This window comes from Salminus brasiliensis, chromosome 2, assembly GCF_030463535.1.
Source record: "Salminus brasiliensis chromosome 2, fSalBra1.hap2, whole genome shotgun sequence".
NCBI classification, from domain to species: Eukaryota; Metazoa; Chordata; class Actinopteri; order Characiformes; family Bryconidae; genus Salminus; species Salminus brasiliensis.
The window spans coordinates 48,140,986-48,159,011 of NC_132879.1; the positions used below are offsets into that span (position 1 = coordinate 48,140,986).

Sequence of the window (18,026 nt, forward strand, 5' to 3'; positions counted from 1 at the left end):
AACTAGTTATGATAATAATTATAAGTTGCAAACAATAAGATGCAGATGTTGCGCGTTGCATTTGCTGTGTTTGTAGCTTTTTCTGTGTTGTGTGTTTGAAGCATGTTGGGCATTCGAAGGTATTTTTAAAAGACAAACTTAGTAGTAACATGAACATTTTGCTCCACCAGCCATTTTTGGTAATTACGGAAATGTTTCATTTTGTGTAACATCTGTAATCTAGCCATTGGAAGCATCAATTTCTGTGGATGTCTGCTTCCACCAGAGAAATAACATTTCTGACTTGGTTTCTCTAGGAAAGTTGAACAACTTTAGAAGCTGAAAGTTGAGTCCTGAGCCTGCTGCCCTGAATGACTTCACAACTTAACTGTTTTATTATAAATAATAAAATATATTCATAATATATATTTTTTATAAATATAAAAAATAAACACTTATTAATGTTTCCTCGCGAGGATCCATTCTTTAAAAGCTCAGATCAGGATTGTATATATTTCAATATTACAGTGTAGATCCATCCACCCCAGCGTCCCACTACCCCACTATCTCTGCTGAAGCAAAGGTGAGAGCGTTCCCTCTCTCTAACAGAGCAGGTTGTTCTGTACTGCGCCAGCACTGTGCTCTAGTCTAGAGTTGCCTATAGCTTCTATAAGTATGTTTTAATGTTGAACAACAGAGGACGACCCCGTCACATTTTACAACGACGGCTATTTTCTATTGATGCTAATTGCTGGACTAGCCGTTTAGTCCATCGTGCTACGCTGCAGTTGAAGTGGATTTCCTCCGCAGAGGTTGCCCCTGCTACTACCCCAGTGCTAGTGGGGTGGGTAGTGTGGTTGAGAGAGCGCGCAGTCTTCAGTGTTTACCGCAGTGCTGCCGCTCGCGGCGCGATTCACTCATTTCAAATTCAAAATCTAACGGACAAGCCAACGGATCAGCGCGAGACTGAGCCAACGGTTAATCAACTGATAGCTGGTGCCACGCCTCTTGCTATAATGCCTGAGGAACGTATAGCTAGCTAGCGTAGCTAGTCCTTCCACTATTCTTTAATTATTGCTCCAAGATTGTATAATAGCTCATATTAATTTAATAGTTCATATTAAATTATTTATTAATTATTAAATTCTATTAAAATAGTTTAATAGTCCATACTGATGAGTTGTTAGAAGTAGCTAGTGTTTGCATGTTTTTGTGGTGGGATGGTATTAGCCGATAACTGCAGGCGCTAGCTAGATAGCTAGTTAGCTTGCTAGCTATATTAGCTATTAGCGCTATAACTTCTGGATGCTACAAGGCTATCTGTATAAATTGAGTGCTTTTTAAGCTGGCTGGTTACTTAGCTAGTTTAGCTATCTATCTATCTAGTGACCATTAAAGACTAGCTTAGGTCAGTTAAGAAAGCAACCAATAAAACTGTTATTTATTATTTTTTATCTTAGCAACTGCAGCTAACTAGCTAGGTAAATTGTTTGCTCAAAATAAAATGGTTAAGCCCTGCTAAACAAAATAAATAAATTAAATCAAACTGAACTTGCAAACTGACCAGCTAAAGCAGCAGTTGAGCAACATAAACTAGAACCGCATGGGATTCACGCTAGTCTACTGATATGTTAGTGCTAGCTAGCTAATAGCAGATACACCGAAAACCATGCTAGCAAGGTAGCTAGCTAGGTCACACACATTCAGATAGTGGTGATTAGATAGTGGCGAAGTTGTATATTGCTTGCTGTAATTATGTAGCTAGATGCAGCATGTCTGCTCTGAAACTGGCCATTTTTTTCTGTATAATTATGTATAAAACAGTATGTGGTGTAAATAAAATGCAGAAAAACAGTAATTCCTCTCTGCTATTAGGTAGGTTATATGGGATCCATGTTTGGTAATTCTGGAGGTGACTTCTCTCCCACACTACTCTCGCATGACGGCCTTCACCTCAGTCGCCTCCTCTTGGCTGCAGGCTTGGCTGTTTGAAGTCTTAATCCTGTTAGAGGGTAAACTTGGCTCTCTCTCCTTTCACCCATCTACCTGACCCATCATAGAGCATAAAATGTCAAATAAAAATGTGTACTATAATGAGGACAGGTACTCATTACCATGCCATTACTGCTGTGATGTATATTTGTGATACAGACATTGTTTGATTCGTCCTTCTACGAGGCTTAAGTTCTTTCTGTTCAGATAACCAATACTGTATATTTTTCTTTGTTTTCTCTTCAGGTGCACATGTCTAAGAGGAGTTGTTCAGGAAAGGCCATTGTGTTGACTGGGCAGCACACTGCCTCGGATACGGAGGTCCAGCTCTATCAAAGGGTTCTCCGGGAGCAGGGCTACCACATGGACCAAGGACGCTATGCTGAGACCAGTGCCAGTTTCAGACACGATGGAAGAGGTATGTGTCCATGTGTGAGGGAAGATTTCGGTTTGTAGTGTCTGTGTTAAACTGTCATCTGTTTTGAGTTAATTAAGGGATTTTCCCCACTGTCTGATTTAATCACACACCATTACAGTCTGAAAAGCAACTAGTAAGGCCACTTATGTAAGTGTGGCCAAACAGACTAATTGCTTACATCAACACAAATGACTGTAGAAAGCAATTTCGCAAGGCATCTTAAATCTACTCACAAGACATAATTTCTACACATTACGCTTACACACTTGTAAAGGTGAAAGAGTCACAAGTTACCACCTCTGCTCTGCTCTACTGACTCTCTCTCCTACATACATAAATACAAACACACACACGCTCTGTAAAACAAAGGTTAATGGCATATGAGCAGTGTGGGCATGCAGTGAGATGGAGTGTGGCCTCCTTAGAGAGAGATTTTGGGAGTAATGAGAGGCTTGGTTGGATCCTTAATGGACAGGTGGGTTAGGTCTGTTCATTTTGACCCCTGCTGAGATGCAGTCTTACTACTGCTAAAGCAACGCAGCTGGCCTTTCAAATCTTTTTTTTCACCCTCAGGCCCCTCCACCACCTCCATCTCAGTGTTGTAATATCCCGCAGAGAGGTCATTGTGCTGGAACACATTTTTTTAGCTCTGGCAAACTATGCCTTGTAATACTTTATCAGGGCTTTTGATTATACCTGCTTCAAGCATCTCTATGTATGCATTGTATTTAATTTTTGTCATTTAAATGTTATCAGTCTAACTGGATAGTGTGGCTGTCCTCTCTGTCTTGTTTCCCGATTCATGTTTCCCTGTTTGCAGCCAATCTGCAAGTGAGAAAACCTCAGCACAGCCAGTAATTGCTAATACCACAGTTGAATTGTTTAGCAATTACAGTAAACACTATAGGCTGAGGAGTTCGGCTGCTTTATCTTTGATAAATCATTAGAGGTAAAATATGCATAGTTCTTGTACAATCAGACATCCTCAGTAAGACACAGGGCACAGAGCAGGTGTGTGTTCCAGTCTTGCACTTGCACAGGTGTGTGTTTGTTGTTTCAAAAGTGGGCTGTCAGCAGTTGCTAGTCATTTAGATTGACGGATGGCCCTGCTGGCCACATGGTGGTCTGATCAAAGCACTACCTCCAACTAGCAAAAGCCCCATACAATGACTTGGTGAGGCTATAGATAAAACTCCTGTTCCGTACTTCATACATTGTAAACGCTGAAGCCTGCAAAAGAACTAGCTCAATAATAGAAGTGATGTCTCCAGTGTCACTCATTAAACACTGCACTGATAATCTCATGTGTGTTTGTGTGATGTATTGTTGGCTAGAGCTTAAAGAAAGGCATGTGTGTGGTGATTCATTGTCAGTGGTGGAGAAACTCATTAATCTGTGGGCTGCTTGTGTACTGTGCCTGTCCAACACTGAGATTAAAGGGTTGCTCTATTAACCCAGACAATAACGAAGTGTGGGCTTTGTTATTGTCTGAAACGTTATAAGTGCAACACCCTACGCCTCATTAGAAACTAATGCTAGTGTTATTAGAAAGCTATCTTTTGAGCAGATGACTAGGTAAGTCTCCATTTAGAGTATGTTGAATGGACTTATTTAGAACACTCTGCATTGTGTTTCATAGTGATCTTTGTTTATGTGGCCCCATTCTCCTATTCATAATACACTATGGGGCTATATCGCTTCATAATTGTTATCAAAATATTTGACCTCTGCACGACTGATATTGCAGAAAGCTTCAATATTCAAATGTTACAGATAATTATTTTTTTTGTTATACCATGATATATTGTGGCAGGCAACACACTGTTGTCTCTTAACTGAAAATAACATCCCACATACTCAAAACTGAGCTGTAAAACAAGCCAACTCAAAGCCCACAAAACGGATACATAACAGTCTTGATTCATCATAATTAAGCCTCCAACAAACAACAAACCCAACTCACTGGCAAAAGCCTATTAACACAAGTTGCAACACAAAACAACACAACAGCCACCTCAAGAAAATATGGTGTTGATATTCTTGAAATTAGAACGTGGGTTAACAGTCAGGCTATCAAATTCTCTTTGGTTCGTGTCAAATCATGGTTGTGATTTAAGCTTTAGACTGAGGTCTTTATCTTGACATAAATGTGTGGACTAGCTGATCTAGTTTATTTATACTTTTACTTAGCTGTTTTTAACATAAACAGTAGACTTGATGTGTATGCAAGAATGTATTCCCAAAAACAGATTTGTAAATAAAATGAATGGTTTTAAACTGAAATGATTTTAAGACACTATGTGTATTGATTTTATGTATGTTTAGTATTTGTTTTAAGTAAATTATTAATAATATCAGAAACTGTAATAAAATCTTAGATAATTATTGTGATATAAAATACAGCAGGCTTATGCATCTCTCTTAGCCATATTAAATTAGCTTATTAAAAACATAACAGCACTGTCATGCAAAAATGTGCATTCCCTTTTTGACATAAAGTTGTTCTTTATATTGTGTGTATATTGCTGCAAAATGACTTTTACATGGCTTGTAAAATTGCCATTTTGGAGATACAAGGTTTTGCATGACAACAACAATAAACGACTTAATTTGTAAGGAATTCTAGTGTAAGGCTTGTAATAGATGCAAAGTATGTTGCTGAATACTTGAGGCTTAGAGTTAAAGAGATGGAAACCGCTTCCAGATGAAGTAGATTTTTGTTGTTTGGATTTGTAAGGAAGGCAGGATAGAGGGCTGCTTTCCCACAATGCCCTTAGGTTTTACACAGTGCTTCCTGTCATTCAGGACGGGGCGGCGCACACACCTCGGTGCCAAAGGCACACCAGCCCATTTCCTCCAGCTCTGCTGACCACCACAATAACTCCCAGATGTGGCCCTGTTACGTTCAGTCTCGCTTTTGTCTCACACACACACACACACACACACACACACACACACACACACACACACACACATCATCTTGTCTCTTGCTCAATATAGCACATTTCCACATGCTTCTACAGTCCACATGCTCTGTGAGGTTCCTCTCTGAGCTTTGGAAGTGATTGCAGAATCGATTGGAAAGTTTTTTTTTCCTGTGATGCTTTAAGAATGTGTCTTGGCCACTGTCTCACAGTGGAAACTGGCTCTGTGGTGTTGGTGCTTGGGCTGGATTGTGGGCAATCCTCTCTTTGGCTTTGCTTGCTGCCGTTGCAGCAGGCTAATTAGGGACGTGAAGTCCTGCTTTAATTTGAGGGATTGAGGACTTAAGTTTATGAGCATGAAGAATTTGCCCTCCGCCTTTGATGTCCTAAAACAACAGATTTCTATCTTTTTCACCATCTGCAGTTACTTCATTTCATAAGTCTGCTTTAGAAAGGCAAGATAATATCCTGTTTTATTAGTAAACATTGGCAGAAATGAAAATCTCTCTTCCTCTCTGTATCTTTTCTCCCTTTTCAGTCAGTTGCTATATGGTTGTATAATCCCCTTTTGTATAAAAAGCTATTTTGTCTTTGTTTAACCATTTTACCCTTTCAAAAATTGCCATTTAAATGGATATTAACCTATATTTCTGACATGATTATAAGATGTTAGACATTAAGACATTAAGCAGAGCTCTGAGATGGGATGGGAGCATATTTATGTGTTTCAGGAATTAAAACTAAGACACTTATTTTAGTTTTTTCCTCTGAGGAAGTCCCAGTCTTTGGATGCTTTTAAACCTAAGCTTAAAATGAATCATTTTTCCTCAAGTGCTGTATCAAGAGTGCTATTTATAGACACTTAAGGCCAAGGTACCTCTAAAATGTGTTCATTTATTATAAAGTTTTGACTTTCACAACTGTATATGTATGTGTTGTGTTAGGGATGTATGTGAGGGTATCTATGTGTTGGGGTGGTATGTGGGTGGGTGCAGGCATGTGAGATTTTCTTGCTTCAGCTATTTAGTTCAGTGCAACGATGCTTTACTGAAATGAGTGTTGCTGCACTATATACTAATACCAAATCAGTTAACAATAACCATGTAAATATGAAGATAAAGAATGTCAATTATAAAAGAAAACAATTTTAGTTATTAATAAAAATGACAGAGGTACCTCAACATAACAGAATGACAAGTAGTAGTGATAATTCATAATAATGAGCTGCCACAAATCTACAGCAAACAACTGTCTCAGGCTGTTTGACAGTGTTACTGCAGTGAAGAAACTCAAGGGAGATAGTTCTAATTTGACTGTGTAACTTATTTCTGATTGAGTTATTCTTTGGGCACTCAAGTTTACCGCTACTTATTTTCCACTACTGCAGGCTGACAGTGAGAGCACAGTTGGGCCTCCCTGGTTAACCAGCTCTGTCTGCCCTGGGCAGTTTTAATGGACAGACTGTGCTCACTAAGTCGGTACATTGTTAAAAGGTTCCTCATTTTCACTCTCTGTCTCTCTCACAGATGGTTGGGAGTGGTCTCTCCTGATATGTCTAAAAGGCTCTGAAAAAAGTTGCCTCAGAAAAATCAACTTTGCTCATCCACAGCCTTACCAGAGGGTATGTCTGACCTCTCATATACTTTACATTGCGTAGGCAACTTTAATAAAACACTAATTTGTAGTTTAGAATGACTTTAAAGACCTTATAATGGCTTTAAATTTCATTTGGATATCACACGTAGTTCGTGGAAACACACTCTTCTTCCTGCCTGTTGTTGTTAGAAACGGATGTGAAATCAGATCTGGCCAAGAGATTCAGAGGCAAAAATATTTATAGAAGCCAGAGAGGCCCAAACCTAGCGCAGAGAGAGCTTTTCCTCATGCTGAGGCCATCGCTCACTCTCCAAACAAAGCCTGAGTTCTATTAAAATCCATAACACTGCCAGCATCTCTTTACCTCTCCACCATAACCAAGCCAGTGCATGTCCATTCTCATAAAACATTCCCCTCCACTCGTCTTTGACAATAGTAGTAATGTCTACTTGCCCTAAAAGCAGTCCTGCTATGATTCTCAAGAGCTAATAATAGTCCAAGCACAACTGTTGTTCGTTGTCAATATTATGGTGGAAAATGTGCCAGTGTCTTAAAGTTTTTTTTATTTTTTTAATTTAAGTTGTAGCCTTGACTCTTGGTGGTCTTTGGAACTCACAGAACTGTGTCTGGTCAGATCTCTTCCCAGGTCAACATTATACCAGCATTTGTTGGAGCATTTTTGGACATGGGTGGAGTGTGCCGGTTTCTGGCGGACAGGCGTTTGTCAGGTGGGTAAACGTTACAGTCAGAAATGTATTCAGTGGGGCCCTTCATTCACTTGCTGTAAGTGTTATTGGTTTATTTGGATTCCCATTACAGCTACTCTTAGTGGGGTCCAAAAGAACATTAAACATTAAAAACATGCTATATATTACCATACAGAATAGTTCAGAATGATTGTATTTGTTGCAGTTTGACTAATGAAAGATACAGCACAGATTTTTCAAATCAGGCTTAAATAGAACAAATCAAGGAACACAGATAGGATAGGAAGAACTTGGACATGGCTAATATGTTGCAAAGCCATTTTTCATACAGTCTCAGACAAATTTTGATTATCTAATGCGAGCTTGCTATTAAACAGGTAATAAATGAACAGAAGTGAATACAGCATTTGGATTTTGAGCTTTATTTCATAAATAAAGGATGAAAGGTTTGTTTACACTTAAATGAAAGATTTATTTAAGTCTTGGCGTATTACAAACAATAGTGACTAAAACTTAACAGATTATATTAGTTGGCACAAAATAGCTGTTGTTAACTTTCACTAAATTGTTCTGCATTGAAAGAGAGAGAAAACGTCAGAGGAGACGAGAGTTCTTATAGCAATTGAACCGAATTTTTGCTGGTCCGGAGTAGGAAATACTGATAGATTTGCATGTGCTGCGGCATAGATTTGATGCAGAAGCATATATTGGCCTTAATGTAAGAAACGAAGTGCATTAATTTAATAGAATGATATGGTTCTATTGTACTGACCGTACGGTACTGTTTTTTGAGTTTTTGGAGAAATAGGTGTGTGACCATGCTTGTTAGGGTGGGGGTCCCTAACATGATACCACTTTATCTGGACACCACTACACCACAGCCTATATTTTATGCCACTGCCTTATATATAACATTCATCTTATAGAATTTGGAATGATTTGCTTCTTTATTGAAGGTCTCATAGAAGAAAGCAACCTAAAACATTAATGATATTAGCGTGCAGTACATGGATCAACATTTAATACATCAGTCTTGATTAAGAAGGAGCTTTATTTTCACTGTGTGTGTCTGCCACAGTCGCATTCTTCCAATTAAGCTTTTGCTTGGCTGACTCATGAAAGTGGACAGTGTCCCAGCTCTCCGCTCTCCCTGTAATTACTGAGAAAGGTCAGTGTCTTAGGTGATATTTACCGAGACGGGCTCCCTGCTGTAACTGTTTAAGAGGGTAAATATACACTTCACATGCCGCGTAATCACAGTAATGGCCCGTTAGTTTGGGCTCATAATGCCGTTACAAAAAATGACTCATCTTTTCTTATGAATAGCCTAAGGGGCCAGAGAAAGACTGGCATTCGGCGAAGCTCTTTGAAGATGATAATGCCTATTTGCAATCACTTCTTTAGGCCGGTTATGGTCATCACCACCCAATGAAGATAAGTACAATCCTCCACTTTGAGACAATAGTGATTGATTTTGACCCACTGCCATGTAGATGTGGCGTCTTTATAAAAGAGCGGCTTTGTGTTCAGCTCTGAAGCAATATTGTTTTTCCCCTTGGCCTGCCGCCCACACAAACCCAGCCAATTGAATCCCAGCATTTTGAAGGGCTGCTGGGAAAGATTGGGTCCTTTTCATGATTACATCTGGAGGCATGGAACACACACAAACACCCAGGTTATGTGCAGGGTCATCTACTGAACTAAATGTGAATTCAGTAATAGTCTCGTACTCGAGTGAGGTCTCTGAGAAAAACACAGTTTGCGATTGTATTCATTAAATTTCCATGAAATTCTGCTTCTGCTTTTCCAAGGCCTGAGCTCCATTGCCTTAGTTTAGTTAGCTTAGACGGAATAGCATGGGTACTGGAATCAGTATATGGCATTGTGCTATGAGTATAGGTTGTGCATTACAACATTTATGGCTCTCAGAAAGATGTGTCTTCTCACTTAGTATAATTTAGAAGTATAAAAAAGAAGTTTATTTATTCTCAATACATCAACATTGGCTAGATGCCAAATTTAAAACTATAATTGAATCTCTTACTATTTTTTAACAGTAAGAAACAGAGCTTGATAGACATTTATGTGCATTTATGACACATTTTTTTAATGATGCCTTTTTAAAAGATTTGTAGTGAATCTTTGAAAGGATTCACATATACAAGGCATATGCATATGTGTTTACTTACGCTTTTACAAAAAAACAGTTTTACTCCTTTTTAATTAATGTTTTTCATGTTAACCATTATGCAAAAAGTGTGAGAATGATCAAAATCATCCATTAGTTACTCAAATGACTACAGTAAATAGTGACAGTTGTAGCTGTTTAAATGGAACTGTGTGTAGCTTGGGTTGTCAGCATTGGATACGTGCATATCATCAGAGGTGTGTATCTTGGGAGTGTGTGTGTTTATATGAGATGTGTGTGATCAGTGATGTGTCATGTGTCGCTACTGTGACTCAACATGAAAGGAATTTTTATTAGCAAAGCAGTGCCAGGGGTATTGCATTCACACTCAAGATATGCTGAGCAAGGCATGTGCTGATGAATACACACAAACAAAAAATACATACACATACAGTATGGTGTACATAGAAACTTGAATCCTGCTGAATTTTCAAAATTGCAGTTGCTGATACAATGACCAAATATGTCTACACGCCTTCAAGTATTCCTGCAGTAGTTCTGTCCTTTGTATCTGCCTGTGGGTGGCTATGTTTCAGTAGCCAACGGCCTGGGCGATGGTATTAGTATCTGCCCCATAAACATTGTGAGTTTGGCTGACCTAACTCTCTCATTCTGTTTTCTACATTTTCAGGAGTGGCACTACCCATAATTCCATCTGCCTGTGCCCCCTCCAGACCAGGACAGGAAGGAACTGAAGAAGAGTGGTCAGATTTTTTACTTTATATAAGATGTCATAATTTTAGAAATGTGATCTTTGGGGGCCTGGAATTATGAGAATCTCTTAAAGATACTTGTACATATATTATTTAGGCTTATCTTGCATTTGAGCACTTCTAAAAAGTATTGTAAGTAATTTATAGTCATCTTAGTCAGCTGCCTAAAGAGGCTGCTGAATGCATATATTGTGTATTTTTTACTTTGCTATATAAGTAGTAAGTATGTGACAAATGGTTAGGATTAAAAAATGCCCAAACATGGTTTATAGTAAACTAAATGCGTTTTTGGAATTGGTCAATTTTACAGCCTTATTTTGGTCCTGGGGGAGAAGGGGTTCTCAATCACAGTTCATGTTATGTCCCTTCTGTGTATCAAAGTATGGCAAGATAAATTTCTAACTTTCCAGGGCAAGGTAATTTATTAAATCTAATTCCTACACCCCCTTTTAAAAAGAGCATGTTGAAGAATTGCATTGTTTGATTTGCTCTTAAGGGGAAAGGAAATAAAGAAATATAAGCAATAACTTATGAAGAAAGAGACATAAAATATATTTTTATCCTAAGACACTTATCACATTTTGCTTCCTCTGTCTTTTAGGGACATCCCCATCCAACCCAGCTCTTCGGTCAGTCATGGCCCAGTTGCAGTGATGAATGTGTATGTCTTGGTCACGTCAGCAATGCCCCTCACTGCTTTCCTTCACCAAACAGGTCTGGTCAAGACTTACCTGGACAAATACAGCTATGCTACCAAGGTGAAATACCCTCCACATCCATAAAATTCACAATCCTGCTGCATCAGTGACAAGGATCAGTAAACTAAATACATTCTGTTTCATTTTCTCCCCAAGGACATGCTGTACTGCTTTTATTGATTTATATGCATTGAAGGTCAAGCCAACAGAGCTCTGGAAAGAATAGGACTCTTATATTCAATCTCTTTAAATACATGCAGTTGTGAGATATTGTACCAAATCTTTTGTAGTTTCATTTACTGTAAACATTTAGATGGCATATTCTCTTGATGTCAAACATTTCTCAGATAGGTGTTATCAGGAAAACTATCATTTTTTAACATTTACTTAGTGTTTAATATAGCACTTTATTTTAATGTCTTATACTATTCAACACTTGAAGCAGTGACAGAGCCCTCTAACACATACACTCACTTGTCTAGCTCTGCTTTCAATGGAAATATCCTTGCATTTCTGTTTCTTTTCATGTAAGAACTAATACCTTTTTAGTTCTATGTTAAGTCCTTCAGAGAAAATGTGACTACAGAAGCTGCTTGAGTGCTGCCGGGGAAATCTTTTTTTTTTCAGAAAGAATGGACTTTTACATTGCATTCCTTAAATGTCTATGTGTCCGGGTGGCCAGTCTAGCCTTTAAGGTTCAAGTGCAGGCCTATAGGGCAGTGTTTTATACCTCATTCGCCTTTGAACCCTGATTCTGACCCGAAAAGGACTAAAAGTCTAAGGAAGCATTGTGACCGAAACAGGACAGCAATACAAAGATACTGTGCTTCTGGGTCGAGTTAACACTTGCCATGTGCTGCTCATTAGGTTTTTACTGCTTTGTAACTATGCTTTCTGAGAAGGAGAGAGATAGTGTGTTGATGTATGTGTGTGTGTAAGAGAGAGAGAGAGAGAGAGAGAGAGAGAGTGAGAGAGAGAGATATTTCATTGTATTTGAGAGACTTCAGTCAGATCAAGGCAGTAAACAGGTTGAAGCCACATGTAGAGGCGAAGGAGAAGATGCAACATGCTAAAAGTGTTAAAAACAAATTACTCCTTTCGTGTTAAAAGAATCCATATGTGTTTGTGTGAGTTTATGGGGGTGTATGTGTGTGCGTATACACATGTGTGTATGTCAGAGTATCTCTGTGAATGTGTTTGTGTGTGTGGATGTGTGTGTGCAGATGTAGTTTTGCACATGCGTGCTTGTTTATGTGTGTGTTATTGACCCGGTCCAGGACACTGAGCGCTCATAAGTCAGTGCGTGGGAAAACAATGCGGAGCCAACCCATCTCATCTGCATCTTATTTCAGACTTATAAACAAACTCTCCACACACTGCTGCCACCTGCTGAGCCAGTTGTGTTATTACAGCAAGCTGTGGTTTCAGATGTTTACTTTCATAGAGCAAAATGTGCAACTGAGTGGTTTCTCCTCCTACACTGCTTTTCATATTTGCACAAACTTGCATATCTGAAGTTTTTTTTTCTCTTAAACATTTTAGAACCACCTGTGATTCTTGGCTTTTTCCCCACTGTTATAACTTGGGAACAACTCAGTTGGGAACAACCAACTGAGTTGGGAACAACCAATGTCAGTTAAATAGTAGCTGTTTCTTTCTGCAGTGTACTTTTTTATTGATAGTGAAATTCCAAGGTAACAACATTAATTGTGTAAATGTGTTAAATTTTGCAATTAACTTTATATTACAACTTTTTGCAGGGTTTTTTTGTGAAAAATTGAGCTATATTGCCTCCTACTGGTAATAATACATGTGGTTTCTGCTCCTTGCCATGTGTAAGGATCTAAAGATACTGCATGACTACATTGTCTCTTGATGTATTTTTCTGGTCACTTCTTGCAGTACTAAGTGTAGTGGTTTTGTGTGTTTTAGTTGCTTGGATTCTTTAGTGAGAGGATGGGACACACACTGTCTCTGCAGGTCTTTGATCTCATGAAGCAAGTCATCAGTGATGTTCTGACCGCTGCTGTTCTAACCACTGCAGAGTCCAGCTCACCACCCAGGTTTTTGTTCTACACATCCATGCACACAAATACATGGGTTTTCCTTGTCCCAATTGGAGCTGATCAGCAAAGACAAGCTTGGCATCAAATGCCTAATGTAGCTTACATGTAGTGAAAGCTAAAATCCAAATGTTGACTGTGTTCTTTTTTTTGCCATAGGTGTCGATTGTGCTTTCAGCTAATGACCTTTACTTTGCACTTCAATTCATCCATGCATCCTGTGGTGGTCAAAGTAAGACTGGACACCTGCCGTTAATATGGGCACACATAAAATTATTTTAGCATATGACTCATACATTTATGCACACATTCAACATGGTGAACACAAGTTCAGCAGGGAGTGTAATTCCTGGTTTGTCATATTTAATCATCCCACATGTCCCTTCATTGTATGTGGCTCAAAGGAAAACTGCTCTCATCATCTTTGAAAGCTAGATGGCAGCACAGCCCCATTAATGCACTCTGACGCTTTCATTCCCTTCTCACTCTTCTCAGTTGCAGACTGACTTGCACTTAAACGGTTTGAAGGATCCTAACTTTGACGGACAGGTCACCAAAGAGTATGTTTTGGAAGATATGCTGAGATTGCTGTTTCCATCATGCAGTTGTGATGAAGGATCACCTCACAATGCTCAGGATGCAACTGCAATTAAGGTACAGAAAGATTTATAACAGGAGAATGCATAATGACAACCATATCAGCACATATATCTAATGGTATATTTTCATGTAGCTTCAAGGGTAAGTGTAGTACACAGTGCATGTAACTGTAGGTGCTGGAATATTGTATTCTTTCAGTAATTCTGTAGTGCTTGTCCCTGATTTTATTTATTTACTTATTTTTGGAGAAATATACTGCAATAAAATATACTCCTTTTCCTTTTCAACCCCTTCAATTCCCAAAATTATTACATTGAAAGTGATATTGATATTACTAAATGGTAAGCAATGCAAAATGGTCAAATTATTCTTGGGATATAGGAGTGAATGTCTTGACTCGTTGGTTGTAGGCATTTTACATCATTTTTACATAATCTCTTAATTTTATGTACATTGTGCTGAGCTTTCGAAATTCCACATGTTAACTTTATTTTAATCTCCGTGCAGTACAGTGGCTGTGGATGGCCAAACAGTTTGTACATGTCCCCGGACGAAATGCAGTTACTGCTTCAGTTTCATCAGCAGCTGAAGAGACCTGACAACTTTCATTTGGTATGTAACTTATTGTTTAACTTAGTACTTTACTTTAATTCTGTTTATTAGTAAGACTTAAATTGGATTCAATTAAATGTTTCAGATTTTGCAGGTATCAGTTTTAATTATGTACTCCGGCATTACTATAAATACATGTGATTTGATTGTTCCACAGATTTTTGTATCCCTCTTTGTTACCCCATTTTAATGAGGAGCTGGAATCAGTGATGAAAAGTGCTGTGGTATTTTGACTTTTGTGCGTGTGTGTGTTTTGGCAGCTGCACCCCAGTTCGTCTCATTTCTCCATTCTCCAGCATGATCTCATTCAGAGGTTTCCCATTGCAAAGGATAGTGGGAAAGGACCAAGTCTTTCAATTCTGCTTAAACAGCTCAGCTCCTACTACATGCAGAGGAATCACTCAAAAAGGTATTTTATTTATAAGACTGAACAAATTTCTCCTTCTATTCATGCATCCAATTGAGTAAATATCTTTTTAATTTGCTCTTACATATACAACATTACTTTATGTTGAATGTAAATGTTGTGCATAAATGTATTACTGTTTAATTATGTTTATTTATTTAGTTGTATGTAAATGTATCAAACAAACCTAATGAATAAATATCAAACTAGATACACTGTAAGTCCAAATGTTTGGTGACACCCCTTATAATTAATTCATTCAGCTACTTTAAGTTTCCCCCATTGCTAAAACAGATGTGCAAATGCACAAACAGCTTGTCTAGTTTCTTTACAGAAGTATTGCCAGTAGAATTGGATTCTCTGGAGCAGAACATGAACCTACTGGCATCATGTCTAATTCCAGGCATAGGTTAAAGGGGTAAAATCCCTTCCGCAATGAGCTGTGGAGAGGTAGAACGATGTTTCATCCCATACTTTTGGGATGTGTTGGGAAGTTGTCATCCAACGTCCTGACGTGACTAACACTCTTGTCTCTGAATGCAATCAAATTCTCACAGCAGTGTTCCACAATTTAGTAAAAAGCTATCTCAGGACAGTAGAGACAGTTACTCAGACATATAGGTATAAACTCTTATTCCCAATACTTTTGTCAATATAGACAAGGATTAACACTTAGAGTGAAGTCAATTATGGGATAAATCTGTTTTGAATTGAAGCAAAGCAGCAAGGTCTGCCAAAATAATCTGAAAAATCAAGTAGAGTAGAGGCTCTCAGAAGTGCTGTTTAAGTGCTTTTACTCTTCATCATCAAGTCGAAGGAACACAACTGAATAGCATAAAATCCCCAAGCCTACTACAGTCTGTGGAATCACTCCTCTACCCTTCCATTGAGAAATCAGCACAGATGATACATCTGTCCAGACGTGTGGCCAGGGACAACAAATAAATTCTTCCTTCTGCTAAATCTGGAGTGAATCACTGGTCCTTGTGTTAGTTTTATGATTAGAACTATTAGACTGGATTCCCTGCTGCTACCATAGGGCCTGTTGTTAAAGGTGTGTGAGTATATGCGTGCATGTGTGCGAGAGCTTTCTGAGGGCAAAATAACTACTTATGCTCAGTTAGGCGAATGTTGGCTGGTTGCAGCATATTGCCATTACACAACAACCCAGCAATCCTGAGGCATTTTGCAGAAGTGGAAAACAAATTCTACAAGTGTCATTATCACGTCTAGGTCTTTCCAGCCCAATCAAACAAATTAGAACATTCTAGCAAACTGGGGCTATTTTACTGTTTGTTTATGTGTGTGTCTGTGTGTCTGTGTGTGTCTGTGTATGTGCAAAATCACTTGTTTTATTGTGACTGGAATCCTCCATTGCACGTATAGTGCTTTTATTATCAGCATTATTAAGGGAGAGCTAGACTTAATAGAGGGGGTTTCCTTGGTTAACTATGGAAAAATATTGACAATTTTTCCCACAGCAGTGGTGACCCAACCAGTCTGAGACACAAAAAGTTGCCTTCAAATACATCAGATGCAGGTAATTGCTGCTCATGAACAGTTTATAGACTTGTACTTTCTTTTATTGTACATAATTGAAAAGCTATTACAAAACCAATAATATTGTACATTGCCACAGTTAGCAGGTGTTTAACTGAAGTGATCCTTGTGGTCCATAGAGAGGTGTTTAAATCCACATCTCCGACAGCTGTACACGGACCCTCCTCTGGTTCTGACTCCAGTCTTTAACCCTTGGGTGAAGGAGTACCGGGCTGACGTTCCATTCGATATAATCACAATACGGATCAGGCCAGAACCAGTGAGTGCGCAATGCCATGTGCACCTGGATGAACACCGGGGACCAAGGTACACCAGAATGTTAGCCTGTGCTCAAAATATAACTTTTTCAAGTTTTCCAACTGTTCGTGAGTTACGAATGTATTTGTGCCAAGTCATGCAACCAATGAGTAAATGCTTTGACACACACAGACACACACACACCTCAGCACTGGAACAATGAACAGTGACCTAGCCTGGTAATGTTCCAGCTTTCTTGCCCTAATCAGTCTTTACCTCTGATGTGTCAGCTCACACTGCTGTTGGCCTTTGATTGATTTATTAGATTTATTTCTGGAATTGCTTTCCCATGCCTTTCGACCACACACACACACACACACACACACACACACACACACACACATTCACACACACATACACATTCACACACACTAAGTCTCTGACAACTTTCCATTAAGCTCTGTTACAGTTCACCATAACATGCCCCTTGGACATGTAGTCTTTGGTTCTGCACTCAGTGCAAAAGATTAACTGGAGATTTCAGATGTGAGACTGAGATATGCGCCAGTGCCTGGAAGCATAGCATGCAATATAATACCAAAACTGCAGGTTCTGGGCATAAAACTATTTATTATTTTTATTTATTTCCTTTACAAATGACTGACATGCATTTGAGATCCTCTAAAAAGAGGAGTGTATTGTTTAATACTGTAAAGGGTACACTGCAGTCCTCTGCAGAAATGTTCCTTGATGACTGACTCAGACATAAGAATGAATCATTACAGCACACCAGACGGATGTGTTCCCTTGCAGATTTTCATATGTTTCATTGCTTTGGAAGAGTGTTTTTAAAGTTGATTGGCTTTTTAAAATTGATCTCCAATAATGAGTGTTTGAAAATAAGGGGCCGTAGATCCTTTAGGGAAGGATTATGGTCTGAGCTTCCGGCTTTTACTTGACACAGTAAATGCAGATTTATTTGAATATGAGTATTAGTTTGCTTTTTGACTTGCCCCCTACTTTTTAATCCACTATAATCTTCCTTGTCCTGTCATGGAGTAAATAGACCCTTGTGTAAGAGAAAGATTAAGCACGCTGTGTTCCTCAGAACTTTTTCACTGTTTTCCTCAGAATGGCAAACTACCCAGTTGGCCTGGGCAACAGCCGAATCAACATTTTGGTCATGGACGAATCGGGGGCTGAGCCCGTTGTCATGACGATATACACTCTGCACATATTCCGAGAGAGCCGGCCCAGTCTACCCATGTTTGATGAGTATGTGATGTGCGGCTTTGTACAGGTACAAAGGAGTCTCTTTCTCACACACACGCAC

General features: G+C 38.8%; 1 protein-coding gene across 3 annotated transcripts in view; it reads left to right on the forward strand.

Moving 5' to 3' along the window:
- Positions 1–18,026, forward strand: part of cped1 (cadherin-like and PC-esterase domain containing 1) — a 64,218-nt gene that overhangs the window by 12,223 nt on the left and 33,969 nt on the right. The window contains exons 2-14 of one of the 3 annotated variants that reach the window (XM_072673029.1): positions 2,218–2,389; positions 6,840–6,934; positions 7,544–7,637; positions 10,436–10,508; positions 11,119–11,275; positions 13,148–13,278; positions 13,438–13,510; positions 13,774–13,932; positions 14,386–14,490; positions 14,751–14,899; positions 16,378–16,436; positions 16,576–16,762; positions 17,825–17,993. In XM_072673029.1, coding sequence (XP_072529130.1) covers positions 2,218–2,389; positions 6,840–6,934; positions 7,544–7,637; positions 10,436–10,508; positions 11,119–11,275; positions 13,148–13,278; positions 13,438–13,510; positions 13,774–13,932; positions 14,386–14,490; positions 14,751–14,899; positions 16,378–16,436; positions 16,576–16,762; positions 17,825–17,993 — 1,623 coding nt within the window. The remainder of the gene's footprint in view (positions 1–2,217; positions 2,390–6,839; positions 6,935–7,543; positions 7,638–10,435; positions 10,509–11,118; positions 11,276–13,147; positions 13,279–13,437; positions 13,511–13,773; positions 13,933–14,385; positions 14,491–14,750; positions 14,900–16,377; positions 16,437–16,575; positions 16,763–17,824; positions 17,994–18,026) is intronic. The other 2 variants (XM_072673030.1, XM_072673031.1) reach the window with 2 other exon arrangements.